This window comes from Aspergillus japonicus (assembly GCF_003184785.1).
Source record: "Aspergillus japonicus CBS 114.51 unplaced genomic scaffold BO86scaffold_26, whole genome shotgun sequence".
Lineage (NCBI taxonomy): Eukaryota > Fungi > Ascomycota > Eurotiomycetes > Eurotiales > Aspergillaceae > Aspergillus > Aspergillus japonicus.
In genome coordinates, this window is record NW_020291663.1 from 51,686 (window position 1) to 66,167 (window position 14,482).

Sequence of the window (14,482 nt, forward strand, 5' to 3'; positions counted from 1 at the left end):
AGAGCACCATTGCCATAAAGCAATGACTTGAACAGTTCCTCATAAATGGCATGGTCGGATCCAAGATCACTTCCAACAACCTACGTGTAGGTCCGTATAGGATGGTCACGGTCTGCGTCACGCTCATGGCTCTCCCCACACCAACCCGAGAGAACGTTCACCCTGTAGCGGGTTCTCTGGCAAATCTCTCGGACACTCGAGCCTGGCGCGGCCGAGGGACTCAAATATAAAACTGACGAGTCGTCTACTGCAGTTAGTCTAGGCCGCACAACATGGAGATCCAGAACCAAAGATGAACGCACCAAGATGTAATGGCAATCCGCTCAGCTGTAACTATATGCGTCTTCAATATGCGAAGAGCTAGGCGCGAAGGTAACATGGTACTGATAGATTTGAGAAACACTGAGGTGTGGGTCGGCACGGAGGTGGAGTCGCCAACGGTGAGTTGATCTTGTTCACGGCTAAGTGGAGTCGAGTAATGCCCATCGAGGGTCAACACAGCCCTCCGGATAGGTTGCCAAGCCTGCGATTTAGGGTCTTGCAAAAACAAGAAGAGATTCATTTCACTTCGTCTGCAGCTTCCTGGGGTTGAGCACCAGACGTGGCAGCCTGTGGAGGCTGAGCAGGCACCTGAGGTGGACCTTGAGGCATCTGATTAAAGCCGGTACTGGGGGTTCGGTGTTGGTGAGGCGGGTAATGATGCACTTGGTGAGGACTAGACTGGAAATGGGTTTGCTGCTGCTGGGGATAATTTCCTCGAACCGGGGGCACTGCCAGCCGAATGTTAGCATGCCTGTGACTGGAAGAGCGCGCGTGGGCGATTACATACTGTGCCCTGGCTGCTGGGAAGGGTGCACCGGTTGTCCATGCTGTCCGGGAGACATAAACATGACAGGCTGTGGGGGCTGGCCCTGCTGAGAATTCTGGTGCATCATCATTGGGGCACCGCGGCTAGGGCTAGGATAACCACTATGGGGCTGGGGAGGTGGTGCATGTTGAGGATAAGCATGGCCAGGGTTGGGCGAATACATCTGCATCTGAGGCGTGTAGGGAGCCACACCTTGAGGAACGCCCATGTAAGGCCCACTAGACGGTTGCTGAACCATCAGGGGTGCACCCATGCCAGATTGTGGGTTCACGAATTGAGGAGTGCCAGGATAATGTCTCATATGAGCGGGTTGCGGGCCACCCTGGTTGACGTAGAACTGTGGCATAGGCTGTCCGAACGCCAATTGAGCATGGGGTGCCATAGGAGAAGGATAACCATGCTGGAGACGAGGAGAAGGGAACATTTGAGACGTTGAAGCTGACATCTGCATACGATGGGGGTCATCGAAATGGTGTGGACCCGAACCATGATGCTGCTGCGGATGCAGATGAGGGCCGTGAGGAGGGCCAGTGGTGGGGGGTATACCCTGGGAGGACTGCGGATACTGGAAGGGCATCTGTGGTTGATGCGGAATCGACGAATTTGATGCAGAACGATTCTGAGGGGAGATAGCCGGCACAGAGGCGGGGGGCTTGAACATTTGTAGATATGTCTTCTCTTCGTTGCCGGCAGGCACATCCCAGGTAGGCTGTGTTTTATAGGCAGGGGGTATGCCACCATTGAACGTGTAGTCTTTGTCACTTTTTCCTGTGCTTTCCTTCTTCATGCGCTTGATAGGATTGAACTGTTCATTAAGGGAGGGTCGCTCTGAGATTGGGCGTGGCTTCTTTGCACCGAAGAAAGCGGACGGACTAGTGGCCCGCGAGACAGAGCGTCCACGAGCAAATGGAGATGAGATGGTTGAGGTGCCGGGTGTGAACGTGTTCGCTGCAGGGTTCGGCTTGAACTCCATAGCTCGCACATTGAATTTGGTTGAAACCGCTGAGGTCGGAGTCTGCGCCTTGGTCGGGCTGGTGACGGTAGGGTGGTCACCGGCAGGGCCGCTTGGCGGGCTGCGAACCTCGTTGATGGGCAAGGGTGCAGGAATCGCTCCCGTTGCAGCTCCCTTCCTCTGCTGCAAGTTATCAGCTAGACGGTGGCCAAGCATTCCTGTGGCTTGACGGCCCGTGTGCATGTTCTGCTGGGGAAGTCGCCCAGCGGGGGCACCATTGGGGCCGGTTGGTGGGAACATTTGGCGACCGCGCGAGATGTTGGAACGGTCAGTCTGGGCTGGAGGGGGAGCGGCAGTAGCCGCAGGAGCGCGGGTCACTGGCTTCGATTCTGTGGATTCTGGGGAAGCCTTTGCTGCTGTTTTCTCCTCGGCATGTTGCTGGGCTCGCTGAATGATCTCTTCCTGTTTGTGGGGGTCCTTGGCAAGGATAGGTACTAGGTCTTTGGGAACAGGGGTAGCTAGTTTGAAGTTTTTAGAGAACTTCATCAATTCGTTGAGTTTTATGGTACGGTCGTATGAGGCCTGGTTACGGCGACGTTCCTGCATCTTCGCTTTTTCATTATCGGCGAATCGACGGAAAGAGTCCAACACCTCAACCTCAACATTGGCAGTAGCATTACTGGCAGCGGGCACGGCAAGGCCCGGCTGAGGTTTGGATACTGCAGGTTTCTTTTCCGCCTCAGCAACGGGAGCGGGCGCTGGAGCGATCCTGGATGGCGTCGACTGGGCCTGGGCCGGAGCAGTCTCCTTCGGCGTAGGAGTGCCAGCATCGCTCGGGACGCTGGGGCTCGACCGGGCAGGGGCTGCAGATGCGGAGAGAGCAGCGGATTGAGCGGTATTCTGCCGCCTGGCAGGTGGGGTGTACTTGTTTGGCTGTCCAGAGATGAGGGGTGGGAAATCCTTCTCATCACGGCGGACACCACTGTATTTCTCTTCTTCATCACCGTCATCCACAGACGCCAAACCTCGCTCTTCACGGACATGGACATTGTCCGTGTTTGTGCCTTCAATCTCGCGAGCGATCCGAGCAGCCTCTGCTTCCTTCAGCTTATAAGCAGGATCCGAGCGATCAATCCTGGTTGTGTAGATGTTCTCGTCGTAGCTACTAGTAGCGCCGAAAAGTCTTGCGTTCGCTTCGAACTGATCCCATCCGGATGAGGCATTTGCGCCGTCCAGGGACAAATCCACATCTGTGTCCGCTGCTGGCTCCCAGCGCTTCAAGGTGCGCTCACGGATTGCGAGGTTACCGGAGATGTCAGTATCGGTCTTAAAGCCTACGGAGGCACCTGAAAGTTTGTCAGTATTGAAGATAACGCGGGGGCTAGAAACGTACCATTCGGGGCCTTGGCAAGAACATCAGTGGTGGAAACATCGGACACTGCAATGTCGACTACATCTTTGACATCAAAGGACATGCTGTGATCCGGTGCAGAACCCATGAATGGGCTAGAAGCCTCACTCACTCCATTTGCTCTGTGCTGTTCCTGCTTATTAGGTCGTTGAACCATCTTCAGAAGAAACGAGGATTCGTTAGGCTCTAGAGACGCAGACGAGAAGATTCCGGTATATTTCTCTCCAGTTTTAGTTGTGACAGTCGCAGTTAGCCCCTAATAATTGTTAGCTTCCAACGATCATCGCGGCCGGATGGAGCTTACAATGAAGCTGGTGAGCAAGAACACAAGGCGATCATGTGCATGGTTATCAGGCGTGTTAGACTCTTTGCACGGTGTTCTAGATGAAGCAGGCTGCTTTTGGGGCATGTTGCCGTTCTGCTGCGCATATGAAGATCGCTGAGTGATTGGGTTTCCTTGTGACCAGGCCTTCTGGGAGTTACTGCGTCTAAGAGGAGGATTGTTAGTTAGTATTGGTCTAGACCTATGTCACGAAGAATAGTAGAGTTCCAGCGCAATAATCGCCAATAGCGCGAGAAGATATGACCCTTGAGCATACGAGGGAAGGGTGACGTAGAAAGACACAGGCGGGACAAGGCAACATCAATTGAGACAAGTTTCCATAGAATCAGGCTCTTTAGGAGGAACCATGAAGTCAAGAAGGAAACAGGAGAAGACCAGAGAGCACAAGCCCATGGACTTTTGAAGAGCAGCGGTGAATAGGGTGCAATGAGGTGACTCGGTCGGAAGAAAGGGTCGCAAGCAACAGGTAGCAATGAGCTGGACAACAAAACATACCTCTGCCCACCGTCGAGCGGACTACCAGATTGACGCCGGTTTCCATCCGACGCCTTGTTACTGGCGCTAGATCTCAGTGTAGGGCGAGCGCTGGGATTCTGCGCATTGACGGCATTGCCGGATGCATTATTTGCGGCCGGCACGGAGTTGACAGTTGAAGCCATCTGGCTGGATCGCCAAGTGACGATAGAGCTCGACGTCGGTGCACGACGTAAAGTCGCAGACTGGAGGGACGGGAAGGCACGAAGCCAGGGTAACACACCGCCTGCGCGAACAGTGCCAGACGGACGGCGATAGAGGCTGGAGTGAGAGGAGGAAGCAGAAGATAGAGGAGCGCGGGGGTGGAAAGAAGAGGACGTAGAGCAGACCAGGCGAGCCAGCGACAAGTCACGGGACCTCCAATTGGAATTCCACCGACAGTTGAAGAGAGGGGTGGAATTGAAATGAAAAAAGAATAGAGAAACTAGGGTGGAGCAATAAGACGAAGGAAGAACAGACGTTGAGAGGAGGATAAGAGAAAAGGGGAAAGAAAAAAAATAAATAGACACAACGTCTTCGATCAAGACAGACGTCGTCAGGAGAGATTGTCAACCGGAGGGGGACTGATAGTAGGAGGGAAGGAAGGAGAGATCAATAATATTTTGGGGAGGGAGGCGGGCGCGGGAGGGTGTGGAGGGGAGGAGAGAAGCCAGAAGAGGTCGGCGTCAAGATTAGAGAGGGAGAGGGAGGGAGGGAGAGAGAGGTGTGGTGATGGAACTGGAGCTGGAACTGGAACTGGAACGGGTACGGAGTACGGGTTTGCACTAACCACTTATTATTACGGTAAGGTCGGGGTTCACTACTAGTTAAGCTTGTCAATGATTCCGGGTGGACATCAGAGACCCTTGGTTGGTGGTGCAAAAGCGTAGGTGGGGAAGACACCATGCTCATTTCCATTAACTTGACATTATTCTTATTGCGCTGCTGCTGCTGCTGCTGTTCTCATCCCTATTGCAATGATGATTATCTTGTCTAATTAAGATTGGTTGGGTCGGAATGGATGCTACTGTGCGCAATACTCTAGTTACTGTACGGAGTAGTTACTGTATGCACATAGTCTAACTCAAGTGTGTCGGTGGTGCCGTCATGATTCATCCTCAACCTTTTCCCTCACCTATCACATCGTGTAGAAAATAGTTCAAATTAGTAGTAAATAAGATCTTATTCTAGATAACGTCTGTCTTCTGTCTATCTGTCGATAACCTTTTGAGGAACGATACAAAGAAAGTGTTTCCCCTGTTATGCGGCCGCTCCAGGAAATCAGAATGCAGAGATGCACATGCGTCTGTGTGTGTGCATCTGTTCCACCTCGCTACTGAGACGCACCATGTCGCCTCACTCCACTTCCCTATGCCTTTCCCTCCGTCGGTTTGCCAATCTCAAATTCCCAACACCAATGGACTCGGCCCTTGCGGCCTGTCATAATCCACCCGAGCAGATTGGATCCACCGTCACTGGACGTTCGAATACTATGTACAATAATGATACCAATTACGGACATGTTGGCCGGACCAGTACCCCCGAGATCTGGAATGACCCCTTGCTGCTTAGAACCTCTTCGTTCTGAGTCCACGTCCTCCAGGACGCTTCATCTGATCTCTGTGCTGTCAGCGCGGCTGAACAGCAGCGGCGTAGGCGGCTCTCATCTGTGCAGAAGAAGTTGTGACTCGAAGGGTCTCTACTGGTGATCTCCCCGAGCAAGGGTTGACCGTACGGCCAACGCATCCGACAAATCTATGACAGGACAGTGTTTAATCCACATACGAGTCAATTTCTGGTCTCGGAAACGAACCTTCATCTGACTGCTGACTGGTGCTTGATCTGATGGGTGGTATCCCTAGTTTGAACCATAGGCTCGTGCTCTACTGTGACCTTGAGGCGCAAGAGGCAACATCCGGCTTGGATGAGGCATGTTAGCCCTTATCCTCAGAGAAAATAGCATGCGTGCTAATGTAGTTGACCATTCGGGTATCGGTGTGTGAGAGCTTCAAAGCTGCAAATTGGGTCCAGGATATCACACAGCACGGTAGACCAATTAGCACTTTCCGTTGGGGTAGCGGGAACGAACTACCTCCTCACTGAGAGACGGTGACAAGTGGTCATTTGTGCCATGCGACATTCTGTCAAGTTAGACCATCCAACGGCAAACAAGTCGCGAATCATGTGCAGTGACTTATACCCAGAATCTAGAAGACTACCAGTCGTGATCCATTCTTACGGACGGACTATAGCCGGAGGGTTGGCTCTGATATAGTATGTCTTGTGTTGAGTTTAAAAATAGGTACAGGCTCTTTACGTAAGACAGGTTGAAACAGACAAGGGTGAAATTCTTTGGTCAGATGCTGCTACATCAATAGTGCAATCATGACTGGCTCGCAGAGTCAAGTACGTAGGTAGTGGCATCGACTGATCATCAACGAATTACAGCAAGTAATCAGTCTCGCAGAGGGCTGAAGAAGATACACATGCTGTTCCCGAAGCTAAAGGCTCGGGTGGGACTCGATAGTGAATACAACCGACACGGGAGTGTACTTGATGGCTCGGTGTGGGTGAAAAAGAGATACTGTGATACTGCAGTTCTCACTGATATGACAGCATGAAAAGGAAGCGATACACTTATGATATATGAGTACTGTACATAAAGGAAGTTATCCACACGCAAATCCCAGACCCTGTTCAATGACTCTATCAGCACAGCTGAGCTGTGGGGGGGAGGAAAGCGCCTGGTAAATCCCGGAGGCTGGTGGAGCAGGTGACTTGAGAGCCTATCGGGCAGTGGAGACTTAATGCCTAAGGCACAACGACCCGGCGCTAACCAGCGCACTTGCCGCAGCGACTGGACCATCATTGATGAGATTGACTGACTTGGATTTTGGGGGCTGAAGTTTTGAAGGGTGGAACTTGATTTGGTGCCCAAGAAAGTTATGATAACTTGAAGACGACAACACCACACTGGCAACTAACTAACTGTCAGATCTACAGTACACTTTAGTTACAGCCTGCCTAACACCTCATTAGACTCTTAGTTAGATTGAGCTACTAACTAATTAATCCACTCTCCTAAGTCCGTCTCCCCCGACTACGGTACCTACAATACTAGACTAGCCCTGTTCTACCTAAATTCACCACCACCACTACCACCACCACTACCACCACCACCTCCTCAAATCACCACTCCCACCACCAACTAACTACCACCGAACCCCTCATCTGGTGAAAAAGAGGCTGGTTCCTTGGCCATAGTTATCTATCCTGTCTTTGACATTCGTTCTGCACTCGTGCCTGCTCTCCCTCCTTTCCTCGACTCTCCTCCCTTTTTCTCTTTCTGTACGGCCTCTTTTGGGTTCTCGTCTCCCAAATTCAACTTTCGACCGTCTTTCCGCTCTTTCCCCTTACACAAATCCTCTGAGACAGTTTTTGGGTCCTCTTCCCCGTTCCCTTGCACCCTGCGTGCGCTCGTTGCACTTAAACCGTCACATTTCCCGGCTCAACTCCTGCTGGACGGAGCCTCCTCGGAGCTTCCTTGTCTGCTGCACTCATGCAGTCCACCTCCAGCACCTCTCGCTCTCAGCAGCGAAGTCCCTCCGCCCAACATTTCCCCTCCGGCTCAGGAAGCAGTGTCGAGTCCACTATGGCCTCTGCACCCCGCAGCTCGTCTAGCTCAACACGTTCTCAATCCTCATCGAAAACTGTGGTGGTAAGTTGCGCCGCTGCTGGTCACCGCCCCTTATTGTTGCTCCACAAATGTTCCGGTCTGACCCTCGTGGTGCTGATGATCCCGTCAGCCCGAAAGACAGATCAACCAAATTGAGAAAAGTGTCACGCATCTGTTAGTGGCCACGAAACAACTGCTCGAAACCTTGACACAATGGTCTCGGCGACAGGCATCGGAGAATGAGGTCTCCGATGTCTACGTGCGGTTGGGCTACGAATTCAACCTGGCTTGTCGCGCATTCAACGCTATCGGAGTCGATACCTCAGATCTTGGCCCTGTACCAGACCTCCTCCGCACCATCCTTGAAGATACCCTTAGTCAAGATGCATCTCCACAAGCCCTCGATCGCTACCTCCCGCGCATTCGTGATATCATTATCAATCTCCTACATGGCCTCAAAAAGAAGCAAGCTCGGTTACGGTCTCGGCAGCAAAAGGAAGAAAGCAGACCTCTGCCCGGTCGACAGGCAAGTGCGGGGAGTGCTGCAGCTACGCAGACCGCCATGAACCAGGCTTATGAGGAAACTGCGTCTACGGTGACCTCCCCGAAGCGATCAACCCGTCGCTACGGAAGTAATGGATCTGCGGAGGATGCCGCGGCGCGAACATCATCAACCATTGGTGCGGAGGCGCGAGGCTCGAGCTTTTCCGAACGCGAGGCCTCCAGAAGAGAGACACAGAGTATCTTGTCTCAATCCTCTCACACAGACGGCGCAACACCCTCGAAGGAAAAAGCTCCATCCACTGCGGCCTCGTATCCCGCACCACCTCCCCCTCCCAAGCAGGACGATGCACTGGGTGCTTTGCAGAGGAGCGGTGAATTGGAGCGCCGTGCGTCTCGACGATTTTCTGCGTATCAGATACAGAAGCACTTGGGCGGCTCATCAAATGGAGTTCCCGTACTTCCGTCTCAAAATTCTCCCATTCCAAACCGTGGTCGGGATGTGCGTGAATCTCTCAACGCTGTGCGCTTGCGCGGATCTGTTCATGGACGACAAAGATCGACAAATCGGTTGACGGACCTGAAAGGCGCCGCGGTGCAGACACCTTCGAAGGTACCCAGTATCGAAGAGGAGCTCCCAAAGTCCCACGCAGAAACTCGTGCGCAGTCACCCGTGGAAGCCGCTGCAACCACCAAAGACACGGCCCCGGTACGCCCTGAGGACGACGTAGCAGATTCTTCGGTGACTGGACGACAGCCAGAACTCCCTCAACCTCCAGATGAACCAGCCCTCGCCGAGGCATTTGAGCCGACAAAGGAGCCGACAGGACCAGCCCTACCTGGAACTCCCAAATCAGAGCGACGCCCGCCCTCTGCTACTACCGCCACCCCGCCGCAATCATCTCAATATTCTCCCGAACAGCAAACTCCAGGCAAGGAGCTCACATTGTTTCTGCAATACAGGAGTAAAATCAAGAAATTTGTCCTCCCTGAAGGCTATTCTGGCCTGAGCATTGGGCGCCTTCAATTGGCTTTCATCGAGAAGTTCGCCTGGAATACTCACAACAATGGGGTCGATTTACCGGAGATTTATATCCAGGATCCCGTTTCTGGTGTACGCCACGAACTGGAGGACCTGAGTGACGTCAAGGACCGATCTGTTTTGGTGCTCAATGTTGACATTCTGGATGAAGTCAAGAAGCATTTTGATGATGAATTTGGTGGAGTTCGCCGTCTGATTGAAGGCGTCAAGGGCGCTCTTGAAGGTCAAGAGAGCATGATGCAGCGTGTTTCCGAGCGCCAGCTGGAGGCGGCGAAAGAAATGGCTCGCTTAGCCGCCGCACCTCCCGCGCCTAGCCTAGCCACTTCGAATCTCGGGGAGAGCCGTAAGGGCCCTATCACAGGAAGCGACAGCCAAGTTGCAGAACTTCAGAGCTTGAGACGCGACCTCGCCGTTTTGCGCCAAACGTATTCCAACTTCTCGTCAGACATTGCCAGCTCCATGAACGCGATTCGTACCAAGGCAGGCAGCCTGAAGACTGCCGCTGCCGATGTTTCCGTACCTTCCTATGAAGGAGATGCTGGTCGCGTGCGCGTGAATGCTGGCAAGAAGGAGCTTGCTGAAGAGTCAGAACGTCTCGTGGCCCGGGTAGACGATCTTCAGGATCTCGTTGAGGATCTTCGCAAGGATGTGGTGAGCCGTGGTGTTCGTCCCCTTCCAAGGCAACTCGAGACTGTCAGCAAGGACATCAGTGCCGTCACCAAGGAGATCAAGAAGATGCAAGAATTCCTCAAGCGGGAGAAGCCTGTGTGGACGAAAATCTGGGAGAAGGAACTTCAGCTGGTTTGCGAGGAACGGGATCAGCTCACTATGCAAGAAGATCTCGCAGCTGATCTTCAAGACGATTTGGAAAAAGCTGCTCAGACTTTTGCACTTGTTGAGCAGGCGACCAAGCAGCAAGCGATGCAGAATGCTACCGGTGGCCCCACGCTGCGTCATACTTCGCGCAATGTGGTGATTGATCCGGCAGTCGACCCGGTGAAAGCCAAAGACAGCGTTCTTGGAGAGGTGCGTGCTCTGCAACCTAACCATGAGTCTCGGTTAGAAGCAATTGAGAGAGCAGAGAAGGCTCGCCAGAAAGAGCTTGAGACTCGTCGAGTTGGCAAGTTCCAAAAAGAACTCGGTGCATTTGTTGAGGAGGGCAAGCTGAAGAAGAGTGGAGGTGTGGAAGAGGCTGAACGACTCCGTCGCACCAAGGATGAACGTATTCGCAAGGAAGTCTGGGAGAGACAACAGGCGCGCGCAGCCGAGTTGGCAAAAGCTGAAGCTGAAGAAGCGGCAGCGCAAGCGGAAGCAAGTGAGCAGCAGCCTGAGGAAGAAGCTGAAACGAAGTCCGACACAGAAAGTCAGGAACAAGCTGCGGAGGAGGTAGCAGCCACGGAGGGGACATTTCTTCAAGAAAAGAATTCTGCTTCTGAAGACGACGACAAGGAGGAGGAGGCGGAAGAGGAGCAGGAAGAACCGAGCTCGGAGGTTGAGAAGAACGACGAGAGTGACAAGCAGGAGGAAGCTATCAAAGATGCTCATCGTCCCGATTCTGGTCCCTAGGAACTAGCGCTGGTTGGTCAGCCTGCGGCCAACATAATCAGCTGCATTTTCGTTCTTTTCATCATATACATCCTACACTTTGCTTGACTAACTTGGATTGCACTCTTTTTGACGTCTCCTTTGTGTTATTTGGCCCATACCTGCACCCTCACTATCATACCTTTCCCTTTGCCTATTTTGATTGACTCGTCTCGCTAAGCTCCGCGCCCACTGATTGCTGCATATTCGAGAAACCTTGCGTGTTCGTGTATTGATACCCTGCCAGCTTGTGGCGCGTTATGAACATTGATGATACAGGGGAGGATTGGTCTTTCTTGTTTTACATTGCTCCGCCAGCCTCTGAAGGATGGATCAAGTGTTAGAGTAGCCATTGCATTTTGTACATTGCTAGAGACATGATGGCAGTTTGAATGTTGCTAATTGCAGAAGCATACACTGGACAAACCATCGTGATTTTCTTACCAAGTGCAGGATACTCATATGCTCATTCATACCCGGATTCTTTAAACCGGCAATCGATGACATATCCATGATGCTGCCCATGCGGTCAGAAACAGTCAACCCGTTCTCCATCTATCGATGAACGGCTTTGCCACTGCCTTGAACTAGGAAGTGTAAGATGCACCCGGGACTGCTAGTTCCGGGCCGAACCTTAAGATGAGCCGGCTAGCTCGTTGAGGTTAGGTAAGACTGCAGCCATCCTTGTTCGCTACGCCGCAAATATTGTAAATTCATCGTCAAGTCTACCTACTTGAGACCTACACTACTATTAGATGAAACACAATATCACAACTACCGGGCTGTGCGATGCTATATCACACTGCTCCAACGTGTGTTGGCTGATGAACACCAAATGGCCAATGCAACCTAGATCCGGTATTCCACCATAGCGTGGAATCATCAGCCAGAAGCCAAGTTCAAGCTGTCTTCAAACTCTTCGAAAGAGGGAAACTGTCTCTGGCTTACATTCACGTTACTTGGCTAGAAATTGAAGGGCTCCATGATCGCTGCAACATTAAGTCATAATAACCACACGGGAGAATATATCTGCTGTTAGTGTTGAGCTCAACATGGAGTCGAGACATTTAGGTAATGTATTCACTAAGAATTCACCACATTCTTGCAAAAACATGGGACCACCGCATGCTAACTCTTCTGACTTAAGGAGAAGGCCTTACACAATATTTTCTATTGTCTTCAACGAAGGGGATCAGTCACACCTCGAAGGAGATTTTGTCTCTCCTTTTGTAACCCCAGTCTAAAGAGAATTAACGGCATGAGCGACCCCTGGCATCCCAAGACAGGAACCGGCGATCCTCAATTTCGGCGATAAGCCCGATAGTAACTTACTTCAGGGTTCTGTCAGGGGCTATGCAAATTGCAGATCACGAGGTTATCATTTGACGAAGATCATGCAAGGGCTCATTGTACACCATAGTGTCGTTCCAAGGTCTTACGCAAGTGGCTTCACAAGAATGTACATCATTAGAGGCTTCAGATTCATCCTGCAACGCAGTTTGTTTCTGCTCGAATCTCCTTGTCAGATCGCTTGATACAAGTATGTCAGATGTCTTCTTTCGCACTCGGTCGATGAACGCACTCTTTTCTGCGGGAATTCACAATGGAGGATAAAACCTACCGAGTCGCTCAAGAGGAAGAGAAGCAAGAACCCCTCGTGCAGTACAACCAGTCTACGGTCATCATCGACTTCGAATCAGACGAACATCCGCACAATTGGCCAAGTTTTCGAAAATGGGTGGTCTTGTTGACTCTAATCCCCCCAACTTTCCTGATGCCGTTGTCATCCACAATCATTGCGCCAGCTGTAGACACAATCTCGACTGATTTGGATGTCACTTCCACGTTAACAGGCCCATTGGTAGTGTCACTGTTCTTGATCACCTATAGTATAGGGCCTCTGCTATTAGGCCCCCTCAGTGAGCTCGTGGGGCGTGTACCTGTTCTACAAGGAGGAAATGCATTCTTTCTTATCTTTAACCTGGCTGGCGGATTTGCAAGGAGCTTTCCTCAGTTGCTTGCCTTCCGATTGCTGAGCGGACTTGGTGCAAGCGCAACTCTGGCGGTATTTCCTCTCTTTTCCTTTCCATCTTGACAGGGCACTCATCCACTAACAGCGTGAGCCAGGTTGGATCAAGCACATTGGGCGACTGCTTCCGTCCTGAGGAGCGCGGTCTCAGCATTGCACTTCTAAATATGGGCCCGGTTCTGGGATCCTGTCTGGGTCCGATAGCCGGAGCTTATATCACCGACTACACGAGCTGGCGATGGGCGTTCCATGCTACTTCCATCTTTGCTGGCGTCACGACCCTGATTGGGATTTGTCTAGCCAAAGAGACGTATGCACCGGTCCTCCTTCGACGCAAGAAGAATAGTTTGCAGTCTTCGCCACAACACAAAGACGCAATGCTCCGCACCCGCTTTGACATTGACGACACCAACAAGCCTGACAATGAGACTCTCGTTCACCTCTACCAACGCACCCTCCTACGCTCCATTCACTTGCTTCTTACCCAACCCATTGTTCAGGCATTGGCTCTTTATTACGGATACCTCTACGGTCTGGTGTACCTTGTTCTCTCGACATTCTCTACTTTGTGGACCACTCAATATCACATGGCCACTAGCCGGGGCAGTCTCAACTATTTCGCCCCATGCATCGGCTATCTTCTGGGTGCACAGACCTGTGCTGTTGTTGCCGATAAAATCTACTGTTTTTTGAAACAACGCCAACAACAGCAACAGCTGCAGCAACAGCAAGGTCCGCCTGCCCCCACCGCCAATTCGGACGGCATGGAAGATAAACACACTGCCAACCAGAATGCCAAAAAGCGCCACCCCGAGTTCCGCCTCCCGCTCATGATTCCTGCCAGCCTTCTCATCCCAGCCGGTCTGTTCCTTTACGGCTGGACCGCCGAGGCTCATACACACTGGATCTTTCCAGATCTCGGGATTGCCTTACCCCTAATGGGCGCGACCATTATCTTTCAATGCACAAATGCCTACCTCCTCGAGACGTACAGTGTCTACGCGGCCAGCGCCAATGGCGGTGTATACATCTTGCGGGGTCTTACGGGCTTCGGATTCCCCTTATTTAGTCCGCCCATGTACCGCGCGCTGGGATATGGTTGGGGGAATTCTGTTCTGGCATTCACGGCGCTGATCATCGGGTGTCCCATTCCGTGGTTTCTGTGGAGGTATGGCGAGGCATTGAGACGGAAAAGCAGCTGGGCAGATCAATAATGATCTCCGTTGATGATCCCATTCGATGATGCTCGATCGGGTAAGTGATGGAGTTCGATTGCACCTGATGTATAATTAGACCTATTCCCTGTCATATATACGTGTTCGATGAGAGCGGAGGTATCCTATTATTGATCTGATACATTGATCACGTGGAATAGTCAGTCAAGCAATCATGTTGAGATAGTATTTTCTGCCGAGCAACAGCGAGCCCCTCCAACTTCTACCAACCCTCTGTTTTTACCTTCACGTTGCGCGGCCACGGAAAGTTCAAGATGACGATCTCAAGAACGAGGCCAACCCCTCCCTGCCACCCCTTTTTCGTAATGAGACACGCAGCGAATGCGGC

General features: G+C 52.0%; 3 protein-coding genes across 3 annotated transcripts; 2 read left to right on the forward strand and 1 right to left on the reverse strand.

Moving 5' to 3' along the window:
- Nucleotides 1–371: 371 nt before the first annotated feature.
- On the reverse strand, nucleotides 372–4,438 carry BO86DRAFT_97555 (putative PAB1 binding protein (Pbp1)). The gene is made up of 5 exons (XM_025677839.1): nucleotides 4,070–4,438; nucleotides 3,536–3,719; nucleotides 3,214–3,487; nucleotides 830–3,166; nucleotides 372–770 (listed from the first exon to the last, which is right to left on the reverse strand). Exons 1-5 carry the CDS (start codon nucleotides 4,231–4,233, stop codon nucleotides 559–561), a joined length of 3,171 nt encoding a protein of 1,056 aa, XP_025527341.1. The 5' UTR covers nucleotides 4,234–4,438; the 3' UTR covers nucleotides 372–558.
- Nucleotides 4,439–7,646: 3,208 nt separating this feature from the next.
- Nucleotides 7,647–10,872, forward strand: BO86DRAFT_399860 (formin-mediated actin nucleation enhancer; the record flags this gene model as incomplete). The annotated part of the gene is made up of 2 exons (XM_025673668.1): nucleotides 7,647–7,805; nucleotides 7,894–10,872. 2 exons carry the CDS (start codon nucleotides 7,647–7,649, stop codon nucleotides 10,870–10,872), a joined length of 3,138 nt encoding a protein of 1,045 aa, XP_025527342.1.
- Nucleotides 10,873–12,493: 1,621 nt separating this feature from the next.
- On the forward strand, nucleotides 12,494–14,214 carry BO86DRAFT_430795 (MFS transporter; the record flags this gene model as incomplete). The annotated part of the gene is made up of 3 exons (XM_025675730.1): nucleotides 12,494–12,955; nucleotides 13,018–13,603; nucleotides 13,691–14,214. The coding sequence occupies 3 exons, from the start codon at nucleotides 12,494–12,496 to the stop codon at nucleotides 14,131–14,133; spliced, it is 1,491 nt and encodes a 496-aa protein (XP_025527343.1). The 3' UTR covers nucleotides 14,134–14,214.
- Nucleotides 14,215–14,482: the final 268 nt, after the last annotated feature.

Bases quoted from the DNA above. Each gene is read 5' to 3' on its own strand.
- BO86DRAFT_97555 (XM_025677839.1), bottom strand. From the start codon at position 4,233: ATGGCTTCAACTGTCAACTCCGTGCCGGCCGCAAATAATGCATCCGGC. The intron at 3,720-4,069 runs GTATGTTTTGTT...TCCTCCTCTTAG, and splicing joins CCGCTCGACGGTGGGCAGAG to ACGCAGTAACTCCCAGAAGG. The intron at 3,167-3,213 runs GTACGTTTCTAG...ACAAACTTTCAG, and splicing joins TCTTGCCAAGGCCCCGAATG to GTGCCTCCGTAGGCTTTAAG.